Raw genomic sequence first — 23,064 nt, forward strand, 5'->3', positions numbered from 1 at the left:
GGAGATTTTCAAATGGGGTGATGAGAAAAACATGGGTTTCAAGCATCTTTTACAATCTTATGAGAAAAATAATGGCAAGATTTAGGAAGCAAGAAGCATGGTGAAGAAGGTGTTGACATAAGGAACAAAGAGAGAGGCGGGTACTTTGATCCTAAAAATGTTGAATTTTTTTTTCACCGGGTAGAATATGAAAATACCACCTACATGGTGGTATTCTTCCCTAGGAATTTGATTTTTCGAAGAGAATTTTTACAATTTTTGTATCAAATGTGGGTAAATAAGATTCTCTCAGTTTCTCGAGAATCTAAAATTTGCCCTTATACTAAACGTCCCCTAAAAATTCTAGTAAACATTTGCTCAAGTTATAATTAACTCATTCTAGGATTATTTCCTAATAAACAAACATTGGACCAAAGCTCCATGCTTTTGTTTGACGTAAAAAATTGCAACAATAAAATAACACCATTTTCCGACTAGAAATCCTGCTATTATTTTGATCGATGTTGCTATTTTTGCAGAAATATGATCAGTAGCATTATCATTCAAGTACTTATTGCAGTTGTTGTTTCTCTCGAAAAGTTAATTAGTCGTAGGCTTATTCATGGGATGTTGTTTTCATGGCACCATTGTTGTACAAGACTCTTTAATACATAGTTGGGTATTAGAGCAGTGTGAATTAGCCTTTGCCCACTTTTGGGGCAAAGTTTATCCATTGTGCAATTAAAGTTCGATTCATTACTGTGTCTAGATGTTATAATGACATGTTCCTCATTAAATCAAGTGAGTTTGGACACTAAAATTCATCAGAATACTAATGTCAAATTGGGAGAAAATACATAATTTAGTCTAATTTTTAACAGTGATTAAAAAAATAACATAGAGGATAAACGATTCTAAGGAAAACATATGCTAGTTTTTGAAGTTTTCGTTTAAAAGGTTAATGTTGATAACTTATCGATTTGAAATATAAATATTTAATAATAACTTTTGATGATAAATCATAACTAAAGCTTCAAAAAAATTTATTATCTCAATATTTAAAATATTTGGCCTTTTCCACTACAAGAAAACGGGTATTTGGAGGCTATTTAATTGAGGCGGTTTCCCTTAGATCGCCTCCAATTGTCACATAGAGGCGATTTTTCCAGTGGTTCAATTAATTCGAGGCGGTTGATGTGAAACCGTCTCCAAATGTATATTAGAGGTGGTTATCATTGACCATTCATAGGCGGTTACAGTTAAACCACCTTTAATTGCTACCTTTAGAGGCAGTTAAGCCACAACCGCCTCCAAATGCATATTAGACGCGGTTAAAATAACTGCCCCTAATGACCATTTAGAGGCGGTTGAGGTATCGTCGCCTCCAAATGTAACAATTAGAGACAATTTTAATGTAACAGTCTCAGAATGGTAAATGAGGCAGTTATTTTAACTGCATCTAGTACATATTTGGAGGCGATTTCATGTCAACCACATCAAAATATACATTAGAGGTGGTTTTTAAAATAACCGCCTCCAAAGCACATTTAAAGGCGATTCATGGTCTATCGGAAAATAAGATTCAAAGATGGAGATCTCTTTGTTCAGCCGTTGGATCATCCTCAAATTTAGTCAGTGTGTTCTTTTCTTGTAATATTTTAATTTGATTGATCAGATTTTAAGTTGAATTATCTCGTATTATATGTGAATTTTCAAAGATGGCTGTTGCACATTGAAAAAACCCATCTCACCTTCACTTTGAAGTCCCACATTGGATGACCCTTGTTCCTCCTTCTCCATTCACTTCTATATAACAACCCACACTAACACACACATATACAAAATTCAATAAGCTATTTATATTCAACTAATAAAAATTATATTAACTTTTGAAAATAATTTTTAAAAATAAAAAAAATTATATTAACTAATCATTGTCGAAGATTATAATAAAAATAAAAATTATATTAACTTTTAAAAATAAAAAATTTAATATCAAAAATTTATATAATTTTAACTATTTGGAGGCGATTACACGTTATTTGGAGGCGGTTAAAATAACCGCCTCAGATTGTCATTTTGAGGTGATTATTTTAACTACCTCAGATTGTCATGTGGAGGCGGTTATTTCAATTGCCTCAGATTGTCATGTGGAGATGGTTATTTCAGCGGTTTGTGAAAATCGCCACATTTTGCCTTGCGACGATGGTAAACAAGGCAGTTCATGAACTGCCGAACAAGCATCTAGAGGCGATTTGAACAGTCTCAAAATGCAAATATAACCGTCTTTGAAAACTAATTTTCTTGTAGAGATCTAAACGCTAAATTTCAAATAGACAATTCATTAAAATTATTTTATTAATTCTATCACAGGTGCATTGTTAAGAAAAATAATAATATGAAAATGTCGTCTCTTGTTAAATTTTCATGTATATGAGTAGGGGTGGTAAACGAACCATGGGACTTTCAGGGACTTTTGACCCCACTCATGAAGATCTATGCTTACATATATAAAATTTGTTGTTGGAACCAAGTTTGGACTTGTATAAAAGCTTGTTTAACCAAAAGGCCTCAGACTCTAATTCAAAAGTTCGACCTTAAAGCCTCTCAAGCTGTCCTAGTATACTAACATTTATTTTTATTTTATATTTTTTATACTACTCATAATAATCCTCTTTCTCTCTTCAATCCATTTCACCCCATTGAATTTATGAATCTCTGTGGAATTATTAGTGCTTTTGATCGTATATTCTGTTTGGATAATTTTTTGTTGTCTTAATTTTTCTAATAGGCTAACAGACTAAATCAGACTTTTATTTTTTATAAATAAATCAGGCTACATGCCGATAATTATATTAATAATACGTAACAGGCTAGGCCAGACTCACATATTTAAACACAGTCTTGATTTTTTAAGACCAAAACCAGACTCAGCCTGACCCGCCCCGTTAACATGAAAACCTATAAAAGAGAAACACATACAAAATTTTCATTTTGTCATGTAAAAATTTAAAATTTAATATGAGAAACTCCATGACACTTTATACATCATAGCCGATTTGCATCGTTATTAAATCATGCATCTCATGTGTTATTTATTTACTACCAATTTATGCAATTGATAATACTATATGACCTAATTCACAATCACAATTTATAACTTTCACATGTTAACCTTACATTACCCATTAAGTTATATAATTTCTCACCACTTCACATGCAATTTTAATAACTCAATTTTCTATTCATATTATCATGTTAAGTTCTTACGGGGGAAAGGCTTGTACCGCTAAGGAGAATTTGATAGATGATGAAGCAGGTGTTGCATGCTTGCGTTGCATGACCAATACGACGTGTCGTCCATTAAGCCTCCCCACGTATAAGCCTCTCTTCTACTAATTAAACCGAACCTTTCTGTTTTCGGTGTCTCCTTACGTTACTCAGTGAGAAAGAGAGAGAGAGAGAGAGAGAGGGAAACGACAACGTACGGTTATGGCGATGAAGCTCAAATACCTGTCCTCCATTGCCGAGGACGTCGTCAAGAGATGTGCACAGTAATAATCTCTGCCTCCTATTAACCTCGTACATTTCACATTTGCTATGAAAAAGTGACTTCGTAATAATATGTAACGTGATAATAATAATAATGTATAGTGTTGATTTCCTTGTAGAAAATAGCTTTAAAAAGAAAAAAAATTCTCTATATGGTTTGGTTTGTTTTCCTAAAACTTGGAAAAATTTAGACAAATGGAGCCAATTCCAAATTTTGTTTTTTTGTTTTTTTCTTTTTATGTTCATGTCAAAGCTAGGAACTAATCATAGCATGCAAATGTGTTAATTAACTATTGAATACACTATGTCTGAATATACTTAATACTTGTATTACTTAGGGAACTGGACATTCCCGTAGAGAAATTGATGGAAGATTTTGAAGGAGTATGGAGCCCTGATAAGGGAGAGTACTGCAGAAAATTAGTTGAATTTTGTAGTGGAAAGGCTTTGAATGAAATGTGCCACAACATAGAGGAAAAGATCAATGATGGCTCATTTAGCAGATTGACTTATGACATGATGCTTGCTTGGGAGAGACCTAGCTACTATGATGAAGACAATCCTACGGTGTGCATATTCTCTCTCTAACACTCACACTCACATATTTCTTTCTTTCTTTTTTTTTGGTTTTTGTTTTTGGTACAAAACGCACATTATTGAAATAAGCTGTTAATAATTGTTCGAGATAATTGATGAACATCATGATCATGGTAAAATAAGTGAATCTGATTATCATGGTCTGAAGAAGCACTATAAATTTATTGACGGGGAAATGAGGAACAGAAAGGTAAAAATTTATATGAGGCAGCACTGCCCTGTATTCTCTATATATGGAATGCTAAAAGACAAAGAGAGTAGTTCAAATATGATGAAAAAGTACTAATAAGTGAGTAGGTGGGGTGAGAGCATGTATTCAATCCTCCCAGTATCCTCTATGAGAGGAGTTTAAAGCCTTAATCATGGGATCCATCCTGAATTAGACTGGTCGCTTACCAATTAGAATATCTCAAAAAAAAAAAAATGTACTATTAAGTTGAGAATGTTGTGATTGGAACGTGTTCATTGACGAAAAAGTTAGAATTAACTGTCATCCTTTTCTTTCTCCCATTTCCAAAATTTGTGGTGGCAAAGTGACACAGATAAAATTGGATATTGTTTTGCATTGATAAATTGCTGCTTCATTCTTCAAAACCATTATAGAATCCTTCTCAAAATATAAAGAGTGAGGTTTATGAGCCTTTGGCAAATCTGTGAGGGGCCCAAATTATCTTGCAGTCATTGATCATGGTCTTATTCTTCAGTATTTTAGTAATAAGTTTAGTTGGCTATCACATGAAGCATCGGTTGCTATTTACCAAACAAATTCTGTTGCCACAAGATAAATGAAATTACATCTAGAAAATGAAGTAGGCTCTGGAAACTGCATGGTTTGTAATCATGGGTCATTGGACATTAGCCAGTGGTTTGGTGATGGGGAGAGGTGCAAACAAGTATCTGGTCCTGCTTGATCTCAACTTCAGCATTATCACCTTTAATATCTAAATAAAATTTTGAACTAAAGCTTTTGTTTTGTGTCTTCTTCTGTAATTAATCAGATTACATGGCATTATATTGTGAGGCTTTTTGAGGTTTGCAGGAAAATGTAGCAAAGGAGAAAGAAGAAAAGAAGATAACTGTAAACGCCACTCAAGAACTGGAAGATATCCCTCTTTTTTATTCAGACATCATGCCCCTTCTTGTAAGAGAATCTTTTCCCCTCATTTTTTTTATGTTATTACAGAGTATAGATGATGGGTATATAAGCTCCCCCCTTTCCCCTTTTACTCCCTCTTCTGCTGCTCTTGTCTTCTAAATGTGAGAGACTGAATTAGTCCTTGCAATTCTCTTTAAAAAAGGATGTTTGATGTTTCTTGGATTGAAACCAAGACAGTTTGATATAAGTACATAGAATATTTAGGATTATAGGTACATGTACTTTTGACTGTTACTGGCATCTTTTACGTACATTTTCTTTTCTAATCATATGTCATAAACTATCTTGCCAGGTTAGTAATGAGCCCGATGTTGGAGAAGATGCATTTGTGTGGTTGGGATCGTTAGTTCCGTTAGTTGCAGACGTAGCAAATGGAAGGTTTACTTTTGAAACACTAACAGCACCAACAGGCCTCCGACTACATTTTCCAGGATACGACATGTTCTTAAAAGAAATGGACAAGTAATGCATTGATCTGATGAAAGATAATTTTCTGTTCCACTTGCATGCATCTGGAGTTCAAAAGTATAATAGCTATGAAAACCCTCCTGCTCTTGTTAGGCTTCATTTGGAATGCTGTTTGACACAATGTTTGATGTAGTAGATGATGGCTATCTTGGCATATTTGGTACATTAACATATAAAATATGCAGGATATGAAATATCCAAGCTGTTTGGAGATCTAGGATGCCAACAAAGCATTAAGGTCTACACTAGTTGGTAAAAGCAACGGTTTCTTACTGAAATAATAAAAGATATAAAAAAGAGTGATAAAAACATAACATGATTAGGGAACTATTAGATATTGTTAGACTTACAAAACCAATCTAGTGCATTTGATTAATAACTTATGCTTTTAGAAGAATTGGTTTTTGCCATTGAGTTTGATCCTTGCTGTCCCAATTCTTTTAATAAGAGCTTAATTTCAGTATAAGGTTTAATTGGCCTGTCTATTTTTCTTCTTGTGAAGAAGCCTGTCAGATATATATAGAACAACTTTTATCTTCAACTAAATACTTAGTTTTTAGGCTTTTACTGGAGCTGGTTCTTGGCATGTATATTTATTGACTCAACAATATTATAGACATTGTGATTGCCTTTATTTCCGTATAATAAAAAGAGAAAATTGAATAGTTATTGGTTCGATTGGACAGAAGGGGAAGACTTTATTCTTTCTGCAATAATGGATGCTTATAACTTCGGGTAGAGGCCAATCTTCATGCGCAAATTTAGATCTGGCATTTTTCTTCTTTCTCGAGCTAGATTAACTGCATGTCACATGTCAGTGCAATGGTTATGATAATGTTGAATGTTGATTATAACCGTTTAAATTTATATTGGTATTCATAAAATTCTGAACTGATATAGAACTTCCTAATGATTATATAGTGGACCAAACAACAATTTAAAGATTGTAGTCTATTAAAGGGTAGAATTCCTTCAAGATATTTGACATTTAGAAAAGTAGGAACTTCTTTTAGCCTCTAGGATGTGGGTTCATTTTAATACTGAAACCAGAATATGCCTCTTGATACAGATAAAATTCATATGCAGTAGAAGTCCACATTCTTATTAAACTTGTTTTCTAAATTCATGATTCCATAGGTGCACAAGACATTTGCAGAAACAGGCAACACCAAATGGCGTGGAACTGGCTGATGACGAATACATATTACATGTAGAAGGAACAGCCAGTTCTCAGAGAGTAGTTCGCCACATTGGATCAACAAGTTGGCCAGGTCTGCAGTTTGGTCTATCTCTGACTGTTAACTTTTATAGTTCATTAGAATCCACTAAATTAATTTAGCATATAAAAATGTGAATGTGCTTTGATTTTAATTGCCAGGTAGGCTTACACTCACCAATTATTCTCTTTACTTTGAGGCTTCGGGAGTAATAAAGTATGAAGATGCTATCAAAATAGACCTCTGCAAGGACATTGAGCAGAGTGTTGAACCAGCTGTCACGGGTCCCTGGGGAGCTCAACTTTATGACAAAGCCATAGTCTACAATTCAACTGATTTGTAAGGACACCAGCATAGCAGTTTTTATCATCATCCTTTTCTATTTTGGAGCTCTATATGTTAAAAATGCACATTATAATAAGGATAAAATATGCACAAAATATGTGTGCATGCTTAGATATTGTTCACAGTTCACATAAACACTTGGCTTCTACGAATTCGGCTAGGTAACCCTTAAAGTTTCTGACTGAAGCTCAAACATCAAACTGCAATTTACTATCATCACAATCTTTTAAATGAACTAAATTCCTGAAGGATCATAGGATTTGTGGAATTCTATATGTGATGTGTATCAAAATGGTCTGAAAGATACTCAATCCAAAAGTTTACGAACTGGGACAATTAATATCTTGTTTTCTAGCCTCTTGAGTATTATCAGTTATTTTTATGGCTTCAACATGATCATGTTTTTAATTCAGATTTGGAGTCGTTCATACCACCTTAATGTAATATAAAATAAAGAAGGATAACTAATCTTCAGTTTTTCACTAATATGAATAAATTTTTCTTCTGAATTTTCTAGATCAGAGGAAATTGTACTGGAGTTTCCCGAGCTTACCAGTTCCACTAGACGTGACCATTGGCTTGCACTGATAAGGGAAATAATGTTTCTCCACCAGTTTTTATCGAAGTACAAGATAAATTGCCCAATACAAACGTGGGAAATGCATGCAAGGACAATATTGGGAATCATAAGGCTGCATGCAGCAAGAGAAATGCTCAGAATATCACCTCCTGTCCCAACAAAATTCCTAATATTTTCCTTATATAATGAGATACCAAAGGGAGACTATGTGCTAGAAGAGCTCGCTAATAGCCTAAAAAATGTCAATACTGGACATTCATGTAGTGCAAGTTCTATCCTTAGGAGTATGAACATTTCTAGGTCCATAGTTTCTGATGTAATAGTAGAAGAGGCAAGTCAAGCAGATGGAAGTGTTAGTGTTTCAGATGATAGTCCCTCATTGGAGACTGCTATCAAACAATCTAGAGAGGAAGAAAAGGAAGTTCTCATTGCTAAAGCTACCACTGAAGAAATAAAGGAGGAAGGAGTCATCGACAGTGTTATGGTTCTAACGGTAAGGATTAAACCTAAACAAAACTCATATGTATCCTCAATTGCCGATCTCTAGTGAGTAGTGATGCATAATAGCACATGATTGTACAAAATGGAGTTGTTTACTTGTGGCAGAAAGTATATTATCATACATTTCTAACCATTTCTTTTTTTACTTTGGGCAATGGGAGTTTCAAGTTCAACATGACGGAATAATTAATGTTGAAAAAGTGTCTTAAGATGTTTTTAACTCATTCTTGTCTGGAGAATCAGATAGCAGGATTATCCTAAAGTAGAAGGAATTGAGGCTCAACCATTGTTTGCTGATTTTATTGTGTAGGAACTGCTAAAGCCACTTAAAAATGTGGTTCCTTGGTTTCAAGAAATCTTCACATGGGAAAGGCCAATAATTACCCTTGCTGTTCTGGCTGCATCCCTGATAATCACCTATATGTAAGTTCTTATTTCTTTACTCTTTTTTTGCTCATATACCTGTCAATTTGTGTTATATGCTTAAATATTTTCCAAGTTCATGAGTTAGTTTTGCTAGACATGAAAGAATATAACATCACGTAGACAATCCAGGGAGTGGGTTGGTAAGGCAATTGCAGGTTTCTTGATTTGGATAATAGTAAAGATGCTTGAGGCAAGACAAAAAAAGATTAATGAGAAATGCAATGAGATAGTAATCAGTAGATCCAGTATGGTTTCTGATCAGTCTACGATGGAGAGCATTGTCTCAGCTCAGCAGGGATTATACACTGTTCATGAGATGATGCAGATAGCAAACATAGCAATGCTAAAGATATGGTCAATACTTATTTCGAAGGCTGACAAGGTACTTTCTTGTAATATTTATTCCCGGTATTTATCTAGATTTTAATTTGGTGATGATTGATCTTAAGTCTTCACATATAAAAATGCATTTTTGGAATGATTGTGTAGTAATCAAGATTCTTATTCCCTTACCCTAGTTGTTTGTTATTATATTAGTCGTTTAAATTATCGTATTAGTAATTATCTTATGACTTATGAGTGTTTTAGTTTTTAATTCAAATTAGGATTTCATTTGAAATTGTAATTTTATAAATTTTCAGCCCCTGAGCACATAAGGGAAGAAAAAAATAATTCAAGTCTCCCTCCTAATGTTTAATATCATCCTTAATTCTCTTTCCCTAATCTTTTTACCTCCAATGTCCTCTCTATCTCTAATCTCTCTCTATCTTTCTAATTTTGTTCCCAGTGGACGGATGTGTAATAGAACTTATAAAGAACCAATTCAACTCAAAAGATTAAGTTGGTGGATAATGTTACATTAATGATTTTATATATCTTTAACACGTCTCTTCATATGAGAGATCATTGGGCTTGAAGGGTGGACAATGCACAGGTTCACTTACCTGTGTTAAGAAATTCCACAAGAGAAAGTGAAAGGGGCGTGAGGATCGAATTGTGACACCGAGACTCTGATATTATGTAAAGAACCAATTCAACCCAAAAACTTAAGTTGGTGGGTGAATGTTACAAGAAGAAGCTCTAGGAGAGAAAAGCAGCCTTCAGTGAGATTGAAAGATTACGTGGCTTAGCTTAAGTGGGTGCATGTGAAACGTGTCATAGAAGTAGATGATGTATTGTGTGTGTGGCACACATATGCCTTTAGTAGTAACACTTTCTGTATTGGCTGTGTTAACCGTAATACGTGGTCATAGGATAAGTACAGATCGATTCATATAAGACACACATTGTAGCATTGGAATTACTACTCAGAATATACAATCGGTTATTTTTCTTTCTCTTGTTTCTCTGTTCTTCTCTTGTTAGGTCAATTCCTAACAACTGGTGCTTTCACTTGAACTCCACCTGTTTGACGAAATGCGCGTTCAGGATCTTGCGGAGGAATTCAACACGTTCCAACAACGTGTAGATACTCGGTTGACTGACAATCAATCGCACCTTTCCCGTGTGGAAACTCGCTTGGTTGATTATCAGAATCAAATAGCGTTGATGGTTTCTCAATTACAGCAACTCAATACCACGGTGATGGCCATGGATGCACGTCATCGCGATCCTCCTTTTCGCACTCCACCAATTCATCCACAAGTGGATGGCCGCAACGTATCCAAGGCAATTCGCTTGGAGATTCCTGTGTTTAGTGGTGTGGACCCTAATAATTGGATTTTTCGGACTGAATTGTTCTTTGTTCTTCAACAAATTCCGGAAGAGTTCAAGGTTCCTATGGCTGGGTTGCGCATGGAAGGTATGGCATTAGGGTGGTACCAGTGGATGTATAATAGTGGCTTGATTGGTTCGTGGCCAGATTTGACAAGGTTGCTGCGTGAGCGGTTCGGAGCCTTGCTTATACGAATCTTAAGGGTGTATTGTCCAAATTGACTCAATTGGGTACCCTTCGTGAGTATATACAGCAATTTGAGATGTTGCTTAACCAGGTACCAGGGTTGGGTGATGATTTATATCTGAGTTTTTTTGTCTCCGGTCTTCAACCTGAACTCTGAAGCGCAGTGCAACTCAGATCACCGATGAATTTGCATCAAGCAATGCAACAAGCATTGGCTTATGATGATCATCATACCGAACTTCGTGCTTCCTTTTCTGCGGGTGGTAAGAAATTTGTCTTTAAGAATTTTTCTTCTCATGACGCTGGGGGTTCTTCTATTGGATCGACTTCAGTACCTCCAATAAACCTTCCAAAGCCCACTGTGCCTCAATTACCTGCTCCTACTCCGTTATTGGCATTACCTGCTCCTACCAATATGAAGAAGTTCTCTCATGCAGATTTGCATAAGCGGCGTGAGTTGGGACTTTGTTATTACTGTGAGGAAAAGTGGCATGCTAAGCACAAGTGTAAAAACAAGTTGTTTTTAATGGTGGGAGATGTTGATGAAGTACACAAAGGTTTAGAGGAGGAAGAAGAGATTGTATGGTATTCGACCAGCAGCAATAAAAACTCACAGGATGGTGCTCTTCATGCCCTGGCTGATCATTCAGGCACACGTTCTTTGGTGTTCACAACAATTATTAAGGATCGTGTGTTTCCTGTGTTGATAGATTCTGGAAGTACACATAATTTCCTTGACCGACAGGTAGCCCTTGACTTGTGCTTACCTATGACTCGTTCCAAAAGAATAAGAGTATTCTTAGGTAATGGGGAATTTTTGTCCACTGATAAGAAATGCCTTAAGGTACTAATCAATTTACAAGGTCATGAGTTCACCATTGATTTATGGGTGTTGGAGCTTTGTGACCTTAGCATTGTCTTAGGAATGCCTTGGTTGGCGGCCCTTGGCAAGGTCACCCATGACTATGTCAGCTCTTCAATGGAATTTCAGTGGCAAGGACGACATGTTTTGTTGGAGGGAAATAAGGGAAGTAATGAATCCGACGGCATGGTGAATTACATGAATGGCAGGAAGCTGAGTTGCTTGGCATTGTTGCAGCATACAGAAAACAGTATTAGTGGTTTGGGAAGTGAACTGAAGGCTATTAAGGAGGTGATTCCTGATAAATTGTGGGATGTTTTGTGGCAGTATCAAGAAGTATTCCAGATTCCACATGAGCTTCCTCCTTTTAGGGGCAGGGATCACACTATACATCTAGTAGAAGGATCAAGGGCTGTGAATGTTAAACCATATCGATATGGCCACCATCAGAAGGAAGAGATAGAGCGACAAGTGACTGAATTGCTGGCAGCTGGTTTAATACAGCACTCCCAGAGCCCTTTTTCATCTCCTATTCTCTTAGTGCGTAAGAAGGATGACACTTGGAGAATGTGTATAGATTATAGGGCATTGAATGCCATCACAGTGAAGGACAGGTTTCCCATTCCAACCATTGATGAGCTCCTAGATGAGTTAGGGGGAGCTAGAATTTTTAGCAAATTGGACTTAAGAGCAGGGTACCATCAAATTAGGGTACTGCCTCAAGATGTGGAAAAAACAGCTTTTAGAACCCATGAGAGCCACTATGAGTTCCTAGTGATGCCATTCGGTTTGACTAATGCTCCTGCTACATTCCAAGCCGTGATGAATCAGCTGTTCAAGCCTCATTTACGCAGATTTATAATTGTATTCTTCGACGATATATTGGTCTTTAGTAAATCTATGGAAGAACATGTTGAGCATTTGGCTACTGCTTTGAGTTGTTTGCAGGTACATAAATTTTTCGTGAAGGTGTCTAAGTGCTCATTTGGAGCTGTGTCCATAGAATATTTGGGTCATGTTGTATCCAGCCAAGGAGTTCATGCCGACCCGAAGAAAATTCAAGCCATGATGGAGTGGCCCTTGCCTTGTAATCTGAAACAATTGAGAGGATTTTTGGGTCTCACGGGTTATTACCGTCGTTTCGTAAGGAATTATGCCATGCTCGCGGCCCCACTAACAGATCTGCTCAAGGGTTCAGAAGAATTTGTGTGGACCGAGGCAGCAACTTCAGCATTCCATCATTTGAAGGAAACCATGAGTAAGACTCCAATATTAATTTTACCAAATTTTTCTCTTCCTTTTGTCATCGAAACAGATGCTTCAAGCAGTGGAGTAGGAGCAGTACTCTTGCAGCAGGAAAGACCTCTAGCTTTCTTCAGTAAAAAGTTGGGAATGAGGATGGCTAACTCTTCCACTTACGTACGAGAATTGTATGCTATTACGGCTGCTGTTAAACGGTGGAGACAATACTTGCTGGGCTCCAATTTTGTGATTAGGACTGACCATAAGAGTATAAAGGAGCTACTGAATCAGACCATCCAGACAACAGAGCAACAAAAATACCTCTGTAAATTGCTTGGGTACTCATTCACAATTGAGTACAAAAAGGGCAGTAGTAATGTGGTAGCAGATGCGTTGTCAAGAGTGCATGATGAGGGGGGGCTGCACACCTTGATTTCAGAACCGGTCTTTAATGTTCTTGAGGAAGTAAGGAAGAAAAACTCACAAGATCCTTATCTGTTACAATGTCATGAAAAATTTAAAACTGATCCTGGAGCGGATAGTTCATTGTCAATTAAGGATGGTATCCTGTTCCATAGTAACCGTTTTTTATTAAGCTCCAATTCTTCTTTGATTCCAATTCTGATTCATGAATATCATGCTACACTAGTGGGAGGGCATGCAGGGGTTTTGCGCACGTTCCTTCGGCTCTCTGCCACTTTTTATTGGAGTTCCATGAGAAAAGATGTGAAAAATTTTGTGGCTCAATGTCTGGTTTGTCAGCAAGTTAAATATGAAACGAGCAAACCGAGTGGACTACTGCAACCTTTAACTGTACCAGAAGGGGTGTTTGAAGACTTGTCTATGGATTTTATTGTGGGATTACCTATGTCTCGAGGATACTCAACTATTCTAGTTATAGTTGATAGGCTCTCAAAATTTGCCTATTTTGGCAGATTGCCTCAATCCTTTACTGCAGTAACGGTGGCCAAACTCTTTTGCGAGTTAGTAGTTTACAATCATGGCTTTCCTAGATCAATAGTGACTGACCGAGATCCTATATTCGTGAGTCAGTTTTGGTCACAACTATTCAAGTTAAGTGGAACTTCATTGCACACTAGTTCCGCATATCATCCGCAATCGGACGGGCAAACTGAGGTAACTAATCGTTATCTTGAACAGTATTTGCGTTCTTTCTGTCACGAAAAACCGAATTGCTGGTCAGAATTTCTAGGATGGGCACAATTCCATTACAATTCAAGTGTGCATTCAAGCATTGGTATGGCTGCATACACTGCTGTCTTTGGTAAGCCACCTATGCATATTCCTCCTTGTCCTAGAGGATTAATAAAGGTGGAGGCAATTGAGGCCTTATTGGTGCAAAGGGATGAAATCCTCTCACGGCTAAAATCTCAGCTACTGCAAGCTAGAAACCGTATGAAAATGCAAAGTGATAAACACAGGAAGGATCGTTCGTTTGAGGCAGGGGAATTAGTTTGGGTGAAATTGCAACCTTATCGTTTGCAATTACCTCCTGATTGTCAGATTCACCCTACCTTCCATGTCTCTTTACTCAAGCCATTCCGTGGAAATTTGGACAAGCAGCCTGTACCCCTTCCTTCCAGGGCAGAGGAGAACAGACCACTGCAAGTTCCATTGGCAGTGTTGGCCAAGCGCATTGTTCATGTCAGAGGAAATCCACAACGTCAGTATTTGATTCAATGGACCAATTCTGTGCCGGAAGACGCTTCCTGGGAAGTAGAGGAGTTTTTGCAGCATTGTTATCCCTCTTTGAACCTTGAGGACAAGGCCATATTTGAAGAGGAAGGGAATGTTACAAGAAGAAGCTCTAGGAGAGAAAAGCAGCCTTCAGTGAGATTGAAAGATTACGTGGCTTAGCTTAAGTGGGTGCATGTGAAACGTGTCATAGAAGTAGATGATGTATTGTGTGTGTGGCACACATATGCCTTTAGTAGTAACACTTTCTGTATTGGCTGTGTTAACCGTAATACGTGGTCATAGGATAAGTACAGATCGATTCATATAAGACACACATTGTAGCATAGGAATTACTACTCAGAATATACAATCGGTTATTTTTCTTTCTCTTGTTTCTCTGTTCTTCTCTTGTTAGGTCAATTCCTAACAGTGAAACTACTTAATGATTCTATATATCTCTAACAGAACTCATATTTCACAAACTGAATATTGCCTTAAGACAAAGGGACATGTCCTTTGTATTGAATCTATTCTAATTTGCTTCTGCTTCCGTTACAAAACTATTCTTTTAGAAGGGGGATATTCTTACTATCAAAAAAATTCACTACCAACTCACTACCTATTTAATCACCATTAGATCAGAGAGAGAGAGAATGTTAAAAAGTTTCTGAAAATAGAAAAATTGCTGATCCAATGATAATTAGATAGGTAGTGAGTCGGTAGTGTGTGTTTTTTTTAGTAAGAATATCCTCCCTTCTTTTAGATACAAAACTAAAACAAATGAATAGAATTAATGAACTTTTGGCCAATAATATGAGTACTGAGACTGTGGACAGATGTATAATCCACAGGCCGTATTAATTAAACTTAAGTTTTTTTTCTTTTATATATAAGATTGTTTTCTTCCTTCTAGGCTGGAATAAGACTAAAATTTTTTCTATCTTTTTTGAGGTGTGATGCTTTCTTTCAATTGAAAATGCTAACTACGAGGCTTATGCATTTTGCTTCTTCAATCCTAAAAATGCTGAGTATTACAATTTACAATTGTTTTTTCTGCCTCTATCCTATAAACTGTGTTACAATTCACAGTTGTTTTTGTCTTCCTGGTTTTAATAAACACAAGTCCTTGTTCATGTGGCAGCATGCAAATACAGTGATGGTGGCATTGAGTGGGTTGGCAGTCTTATTTGCAGTAATTCCATTCAAATTCTTCCTAATGGCTATCATTGTGCAAAGCTTCACAATGACATCAAAGATAGCTAAGTCTTCTGGAACAGGGAATAGACGGTTGAAGGAATGGTGGGACTCAATTCCAATCGTCCCTATTCGTGTAGTAGACAATGTTCCTGACACTAATAAAGAGGAAAGTATGGTGCTATGAACCTTCCCCCATCCACAAGATGGTGCTAAATAGTTCTTAATTCACTCTTTGCCCCACAATAGACTCTGTGTAAAAAGCAGTAGATGCCTTGCTTGGGAATAAAGGGAACTAATCAGTGTACATGACAATAGAAGACACTGAAGATACATGTATAAAACTCATCTACACAGTTGAGCCTTTTGGTTGTTTCATTGCATTTCTTGCTTCTCCTGTTTCAATAAACTCTATAGTATATGAGAATGATAAAAGTATTACTATGGTTAGAGCTAGTTAAGAGTTTGATTAGTTAGAATTTAGTTAGTGTAATTAGAGATTTGGTCCAGTTTTGCACCTCTCCAACTGTACAAAACCAAAGTTCTATGCGTCAACTCCTTGAAGATACACAGTAAACATAACAGTGGGTTTTTCCTATTTTCCTTGTGGCATTTCGTTTTACAAGACTTGAACTATTTTTTTATTTATTAATTTAGTAAATAACTAATGTTACGTGGAATAAAACATCTTGTTTACTAACAACAAGGGATTGTGTATTAATAATTTAGAAAAAAGGGATTTGTTATGTCAACCTCAATAAATATGGACAAATTATTAAATTTTGAACGAGATGCCATACATGCACAAAACACTTACTGTTTGGTACGATTTATTTTTTAGAATTCTCGTGAAACTGAGAGTGGTAATCATATTTATTCACATTTGGTACAAATTTTTTAAAATTTTATCGAAAATCTGATTTTCTCGAAATTTTATTTTGTGTGTAAATTTTTTTGAAAATACCATCTTTGAATACTATCCAGAGGGTGGGTGGTATTTTAAGATTTCTATGGCAAGAAAATTTTTAATACAATTAAACATAACATTAAGAAAATTAACCTAATATTTCTGAAAATATTTTAGTCTACCAAATACCTTTTTTGATAATATTACCAGAGAACTCATCTTCCCATCATATTCCTAAAAATGATGATTTCCGAATAAAAAAATCCCTTACTGTTAAATATCAAATTAAATGACTTGACTTAAATTTCATTTCAATTTAGTACATTCTTTTATAATAGTCATACTCAAGGTTGGTTACTTGCTGCGGAGATAAATTTTCGTTACAAATGAATTTTACTTGGTGAAAAATTAGTCTCACACTCACAGTTATATTATATGTATAAAAATTCTTGGTTAAAGATTAATTTTTGTTTTTTTTGGGTAAGTGAATAATAATATTTTGTCAAAATATATTGTATTCTGTTCCGGGTTAGTATACTCGGATACGGGTTGGAAGAACCCAGGATAATTGTGCCCGGGTTATGAGTCAGTTCTTTCACTTATTAGTCCATGAGGTGGGACTTACCTTTCATCCACGTTCAAGATAACCACCTTCTATCCACGTCTAATGTAACTACTCCAACTAGTAGTATATATAGGGGTGGATACTTCAAGAAGATATTCAGGATCAGAACAAATCCATATTATGTTCATCCAGAACATATCTTAAAATAAAAATTTGACAGGTGTGTTCCTGAGAGTGGTGCTTCCTTCCCCACTTGTCGGCAAGTTTATATCCATCCACGCGTCATGAAAGCGAATTAAACACTAAAGAAGTATTCTTTAAAGAAAGCTGTTATGCTGTGTGCAGAGGAAAATAAAAATAAGCTTAAGTTATTAAATGTTATCTACCAAAAAGAAGTTATTAAATGTTTATTAGTTTAAAAAAAAAAAGTATTTATGATATATTAATTTAATAATGAATACTCATAAGTCTATTACAGAAATTAGGAAAATTTGTTAACAATTGTTTTTAAGTTATTAATTATGAAAATCAAAGTTAAAAATTAAAAGCAAGAGTAAATCATATAATATAATATAATGATAAAAATTATATAATTCGTTTTTAATAATTAAAATTATTTTTTATCCCAAAAAAATCAAGAAGTGTTTAACAAAATGTATTAAATACTTCTTCACAAATATCTTCTAAATATAAAACAAAAAGTCAAATAATAAAATTTTAGGCAATCAGTAAGTATTTCACACATGGTATGAATATTTTTAAATTTAGTTAAATTTTTAAATTTATAAGGAAATAAAATTAATTAATAATAAGTTTCTATAAATTTTTAAAAATATGTATTAAAATTTTAAAATTCTCAAAAGTATAATAATTTTTGAAAAAATAAGTTAAAAATGGCATGCATTATTTTAAAAAACAAGTTGAGAATTTAAGAAAATTAAAATATTATTCAAATTTAATGTATACGAATAATTTTCTTATAATTAATTTAGTGATAATACTTAATTTTTTTAAATTTTATAAAAAATTAATATGTAAAAAAATTAAATTTAAAAATGCATAAAAATCATGGAATTCTAAAGAAAAACCAAGTAGGGAAAAGTGTGTATCATTTTAAAAGATATAAAATTATGTCATTTTAAGTAAGAGAAAAAAATAAATAAAAGAGGAAAGAGAGTTGACAAAAAAAAATATAAAGGTGTGTGTTCCATCTTTTTGTGAGAGTGAAATGACACAAGTTATATCATTTAAAATGACAAACATTTTTTCTAATCAAGTAATACATAAAAAAAATGATATTATGTTTGAAAGTAAATAATTTCAGAGTATTATAAAAATGTTAAAGAAAATATGCTACTTTATTATATATGAGAAAATATAATATAAGATTAATTTAATTTAAGCAAAATTTATTTTATTATATACGGATGAATAAAAAATTATTCATTCATTTTGTTTTGGCTAGATGAGTGGATAATGATTTCCAGATCTAGAATATGTGACCATTACATCTTTTTTTGATAAATTAAAATTATTTGAAAACTCACTCTGTCGGCAACAAAATTAAAAAATCTTGAATGCACTTTTCTACTCGATTTTGCGGAAAGTCGGTCATATTTTTCATGGAAATGTATCTTAAAAAAAATATGATATGGTCATGTGAAAATATCGTAATCATGTAAAGATAAATCAAAAGTTATGATTTTATAATTATCTATTTTAATATATTTTTTCTCTTCTTTTATTATCATTGATCCACTTTTGTATAGTTATGACTTCTCATATATAATATGATCATATAAATTTTCGCGAATCTAAATTTTTTTTCATAGCCTTTAATGGGCCCCTTCTTATCCTCCCTCAGATTCGTCGTTTATGGCCCATAATGGTCGGTGGGTCACCCTCACCCGCATTCCCCGCCACGCTCTTTGATTCATCTTACTTTTGAAAATATTTTGAGAAAAAATATCACAATTTTTTTTTTATGAAAATAAGATTGTCTTTTCTATTTTGTGCTTCACATTTTATTTTTATTTTTAAATTAGAGGGACTAGAAACAAATGAGAGGAAACGTATTTTGACAAAATTATGCCTATACCTTCCCATTTAGTTATCCTTTTCTCTTTAGTTGGTTGAAAGTTTTTACTCTCTTTTTTTTTTCTTTTTTGAAATGAGGAAAAGAAGTATGAAATGCAAATGGACTACATCCCAAATTTGAATCTAGAATACTGGATTATTATCTTTAGAAAACAATGCAAGCCTTGTCTTATTAAATGGACCTAACATTTTGGACAGATATTTTGCATAATAACCTTACCATATCCAACTTTGAAGATTTTCTCTTTATCCTTGATTCCTTGCAATTCATAAGCATCATCAAATATCTCCTTTTTTTAGTAGGTTCTGTTCCTCATTATACAAAACAGCTACAATTGGGTTCCAGATGTCCAAACTTTAACAACTGAATTTGTCTGAACCTTGATCACTTGACACCTGTTTGTTTTTAAGCCTAAAGCTTCTTCTAGGTCATTGTCTAATTGACTGTTTTAAAATTTTAATCGGGAATCGATCAACCTTCCATTTCCATAGAAATCATTTACAAATAAAAATAGGAAAAATTGTATATCATTTTAAAGAACATAAAATTGTGTTATCTTAAGTGAGAGAAAGAGATAAATTATGAGAGAGAGTAGGAGAATTTTTTTAAAAAATATAGATCTCACCTCTTTGTGAGAGTAAAAGAAGGTAAGATGTGTCATTTAAAATATGACACACCTTTTTTCCATAAAAATATAGCATTTCTGTTGCCAACTCGGTTGAAAGGTTCGTTTTTTTTTTTTATAATTATTTTAGATAATTTTATCTAATGTTCGTCTAAACGATGTCATTTTAGGACGAAAATCATGGTATGTTTGTAATTTTAATTTATTTTAGGATTATAATAGTTTTTATCATTCTGATTTTTTAATTTTTCAATCCAAAATGATACCGACATTAAATAAAATTATCTAAAATAACATCGAATATGATTTTTCCAAATTGAAAGCCACAAAATAAGATGTATTGTTTTTTGAGTAAAATCTCTTTTCAGTCTCTAACAAAAAAAACATGATCATCATTTTAGTCTTTTACAAAAAAAAATTAATCACCTAGTTCTTATGAAATTCAAAGTAGATCCATTTTAGTCCTTTTGAGGAATTAATGTGGGTCTTTTTTGAATTTGTGAGGGATCACGATTTCATAAAGATCTCGAGACTAATTCTTTTCTATAAGGGACTAAAGTGGGATCATATTTTTTTGTCAGAGATTCAAAAGGGACTTTACTCTTATTTTATTGTAATGCATAAATATTTTACAAAAACTTCGATAATAAAAAATTAATAGATAATAAATTTTTTGTTGTATTATATTTTAATAATTATTACAAATAAGTTTTAATTTAAAAATTTTAAAAAAATAAGCCGATGGCTATTTTGCATCAGTGATAATTCCCGCAATTTCCTCAAAAATGGTGGATAATATTTTCTAATAAATCAATAATGTTTCCATTTTTTTTCTTCACTTCTCTGCCTATAAATACCATTGATTCCTTCACAATCAGATAAAAAAAACAAAACAAAAGAGAAGCTCATTGAAAAGAGAGAAAAATCAAAGACAATGTCAGGGATCATGCACAAGATTGAGGAGACTCTCCATATGGGAGGGCACAAGAAAGAGGAGGAGCACAAGGGGGAGAGCCATGGTGAGTACAAAGGAGAGCACCATGGTGAACACAAAGGGGAGGGGCATCATGGTTATGGAGAGCACAAACCAGAGCACCATGGTGAAGAGCATAAGGAAGGCTTTGTGGACAAGATCAAGGACAAGATCCATGGTGACCATGACAATGACAAGGTAGATGGAGAGAACAAGAAGAAGAAGAAGGACAAGAAGAAACATGAACATGGCCATGATCATGGCCATGACAGCAGCAGCAGTGACAGTGATTAGATCTTCCCCCGTTGCATCTTCTATGTCAAGGTAAACTTTTGTTTTTCTTTGTTCTTTTATGCTCTCTCAATATTTTACATCATTATTCTTTGAACGTGGATGATGAATTCTGAAATTATATTTTTCTTCTAACAACCTGGGTGTTGGGATTTTTTTTTTATACCAATCATAATTATTTATTTGAGGCTGAGTAATTTTCTTGAAATTTTTCAATAGGTTTGATTTTTTGAGCTAATTATGAGATTAATTAATTACAAATATAACCGGTTAAAAATTAAGATTTTATGCCATGATATTAATGGAGATCAAACCTTCCTTCCCCATCAGTTTCCTTGCACCTTGCACAAATTGAGTTACTATAATTGAGTATGGAGATCTCATTTTTAGCCTATAGAGTAGTAGGTTTTTTTTTTTCTTTTCCCGATGACATTTTTAATAATTCTTTTTTTTTTTCTGGTCACGTAAAATTTTATAACTGTGAGATTATTCGTCAAATTTGATTTTCTGTGTAGGTATATTGGGGAATATTAACAACATCTGATCATGCTTTTGGATAAAAATTACTTGCATTTTGTTATAATCTCCTCCTTCATCTATCTCTGTATTTTAAAATAATGGGTGGTATATTACTTACTTGTTATTTTTTTTTTCTGCCTATCATTGCAGGTGTATGGGACCATAGAGTGAGGGCTATGTCTTTCCTTTTTCTTCTAATGTTCTATTAGTTATGAGTGGGGAAAAAAAAACAACAACGAGAAATTATGCTTGTTTTTAGTTGCTAATTCGAGTGCTTATAATATGCGGTTAGGTTGGTTTTTAAAACTCCACTGCTTTGGTTGTGTTTGGTTTTATATTAACCTAATAAATAAGATTTCTATTATTAGTATTATCTTGTTGATAAGTTATTATTATGACACTGCTTATTTCAACACCACAATTGGTCAATCGCTTAAAACAAAATGTTTATCTTCCGAGAAAACTTTTAGACTACGATGCATTGAAATTCAGCATAACACTAGTTAATTTATACTAGGATACGTATGCCGATAAGATTTTTCCTTATCTTCCGTCTTGAATATATAGCATGACGAATCTCGTTGATATATATGTTTTTCATATTTGATCTGACACTACTATAATGTTAGTATTTAGTTTTCATCTATCTATTAATCCAATTTTTTTTTTTCATCTATCTTAATATTGTAAGTATTCTTCAATTCACACTATCATTTTGTCATATTATTGTAAAAAAGAAGAAGAATATTACAATAATACTGTAAGCATCAAGTTCAGGTGGCGTTGAATCATGGATTTCCAAACTCCAATATATTGAAAATTGAAACAATCAGCTAACTAAAGGCGATTAGAATTTACAAGGAATTGTATACTTTCACATGAAAAAGTGATTATGTTATTTTGATCAACCACTCATTGATAATAAGATAATAGAAAGAAAATATACAATTTTTAAATGAGTAGTTGTTATTAAATAACATTATTGGGGTTTAATTTTCTCATATTAAATGAGAATTCAATTCTCATGTTGTAGAGATAAAAAACATGTGGGACCCATGTGTTAGAAAAAATTATATGTAGGATCTATATCAGCACAGAAATCGAAGGGTGTGTAGGAAAATTTGAATTTTCATGTTAAATGAAAATTATAAAACCCAACATTATTATATGAAAACTTTTTTCATATGAGATGATCTAAATCCAATTTATTATTATCCCTTCACAAACTTTGTGTCCGTCCATTAATGTTGATGAATATATCGGTTTGTTTGGATGAACTTGTAAAAAAATAATTTTTTATGTTACGCTTATTTTAAAAGTATTTTTTACAAAAGTTAAAAGCTAAAATTTTTAGCTTAAAAAAAAAATA

At 33.8% G+C, this 23,064-nt stretch overlaps 2 protein-coding genes across 2 annotated transcripts; both read left to right on the forward strand.

Moving 5' to 3' along the window:
- Positions 1–3,471: 3,471 nt before the first annotated feature.
- Positions 3,472–15,904, forward strand: LOC133289413 (uncharacterized). The gene is made up of 10 exons (XM_061487342.1): positions 3,472–3,533; positions 3,870–4,098; positions 5,168–5,269; positions 5,577–5,746; positions 6,890–7,023; positions 7,131–7,308; positions 7,832–8,387; positions 8,706–8,818; positions 8,951–9,203; positions 15,665–15,904. Exons 1-10 carry the CDS (start codon positions 3,472–3,474, stop codon positions 15,902–15,904), a joined length of 2,037 nt encoding a protein of 678 aa, XP_061343326.1.
- A 4,875-nt stretch (positions 15,905–20,779) lies between these two features.
- On the forward strand, positions 20,780–22,068 carry LOC133289406 (protein SRC1-like). Its single transcript, XM_061487332.1, has 2 exons — positions 20,780–21,209; positions 21,846–22,068. Exon 1 carries the CDS (start codon positions 20,847–20,849, stop codon positions 21,177–21,179), a length of 333 nt encoding a protein of 110 aa, XP_061343316.1. The 5' UTR covers positions 20,780–20,846; the 3' UTR covers positions 21,180–21,209; positions 21,846–22,068.
- The last annotated feature ends 996 nt before the right edge of the window (positions 22,069–23,064 follow it).

This window comes from Gastrolobium bilobum, unplaced genomic scaffold (assembly GCF_033153095.1).
Source record: "Gastrolobium bilobum isolate Gb01-03AN ecotype WA unplaced genomic scaffold, APGP_CSIRO_Gbil_v1 utg3711, whole genome shotgun sequence".
Classification (NCBI taxonomy): Eukaryota; Viridiplantae; Streptophyta; class Magnoliopsida; order Fabales; family Fabaceae; genus Gastrolobium; species Gastrolobium bilobum.

Bases quoted from the DNA above. Each gene is read 5' to 3' on its own strand.
- LOC133289413 (XM_061487342.1), top strand. From the start codon at position 3,472: ATGGCGATGAAGCTCAAATACCTGTCCTCCATTGCCGAGGACGTCGTC. The intron at 4,099-5,167 runs GTGTGCATATTC...TGAGGTTTGCAG, and splicing joins ATGATGAAGACAATCCTACG to GAAAATGTAGCAAAGGAGAA. The intron at 5,747-6,889 runs GTAATGCATTGA...ATGATTCCATAG, and splicing joins TTCTTAAAAGAAATGGACAA to GTGCACAAGACATTTGCAGA.
- LOC133289406 (XM_061487332.1), top strand. From the start codon at position 20,847: ATGTCAGGGATCATGCACAAGATTGAGGAGACTCTCCATATGGGAGGG.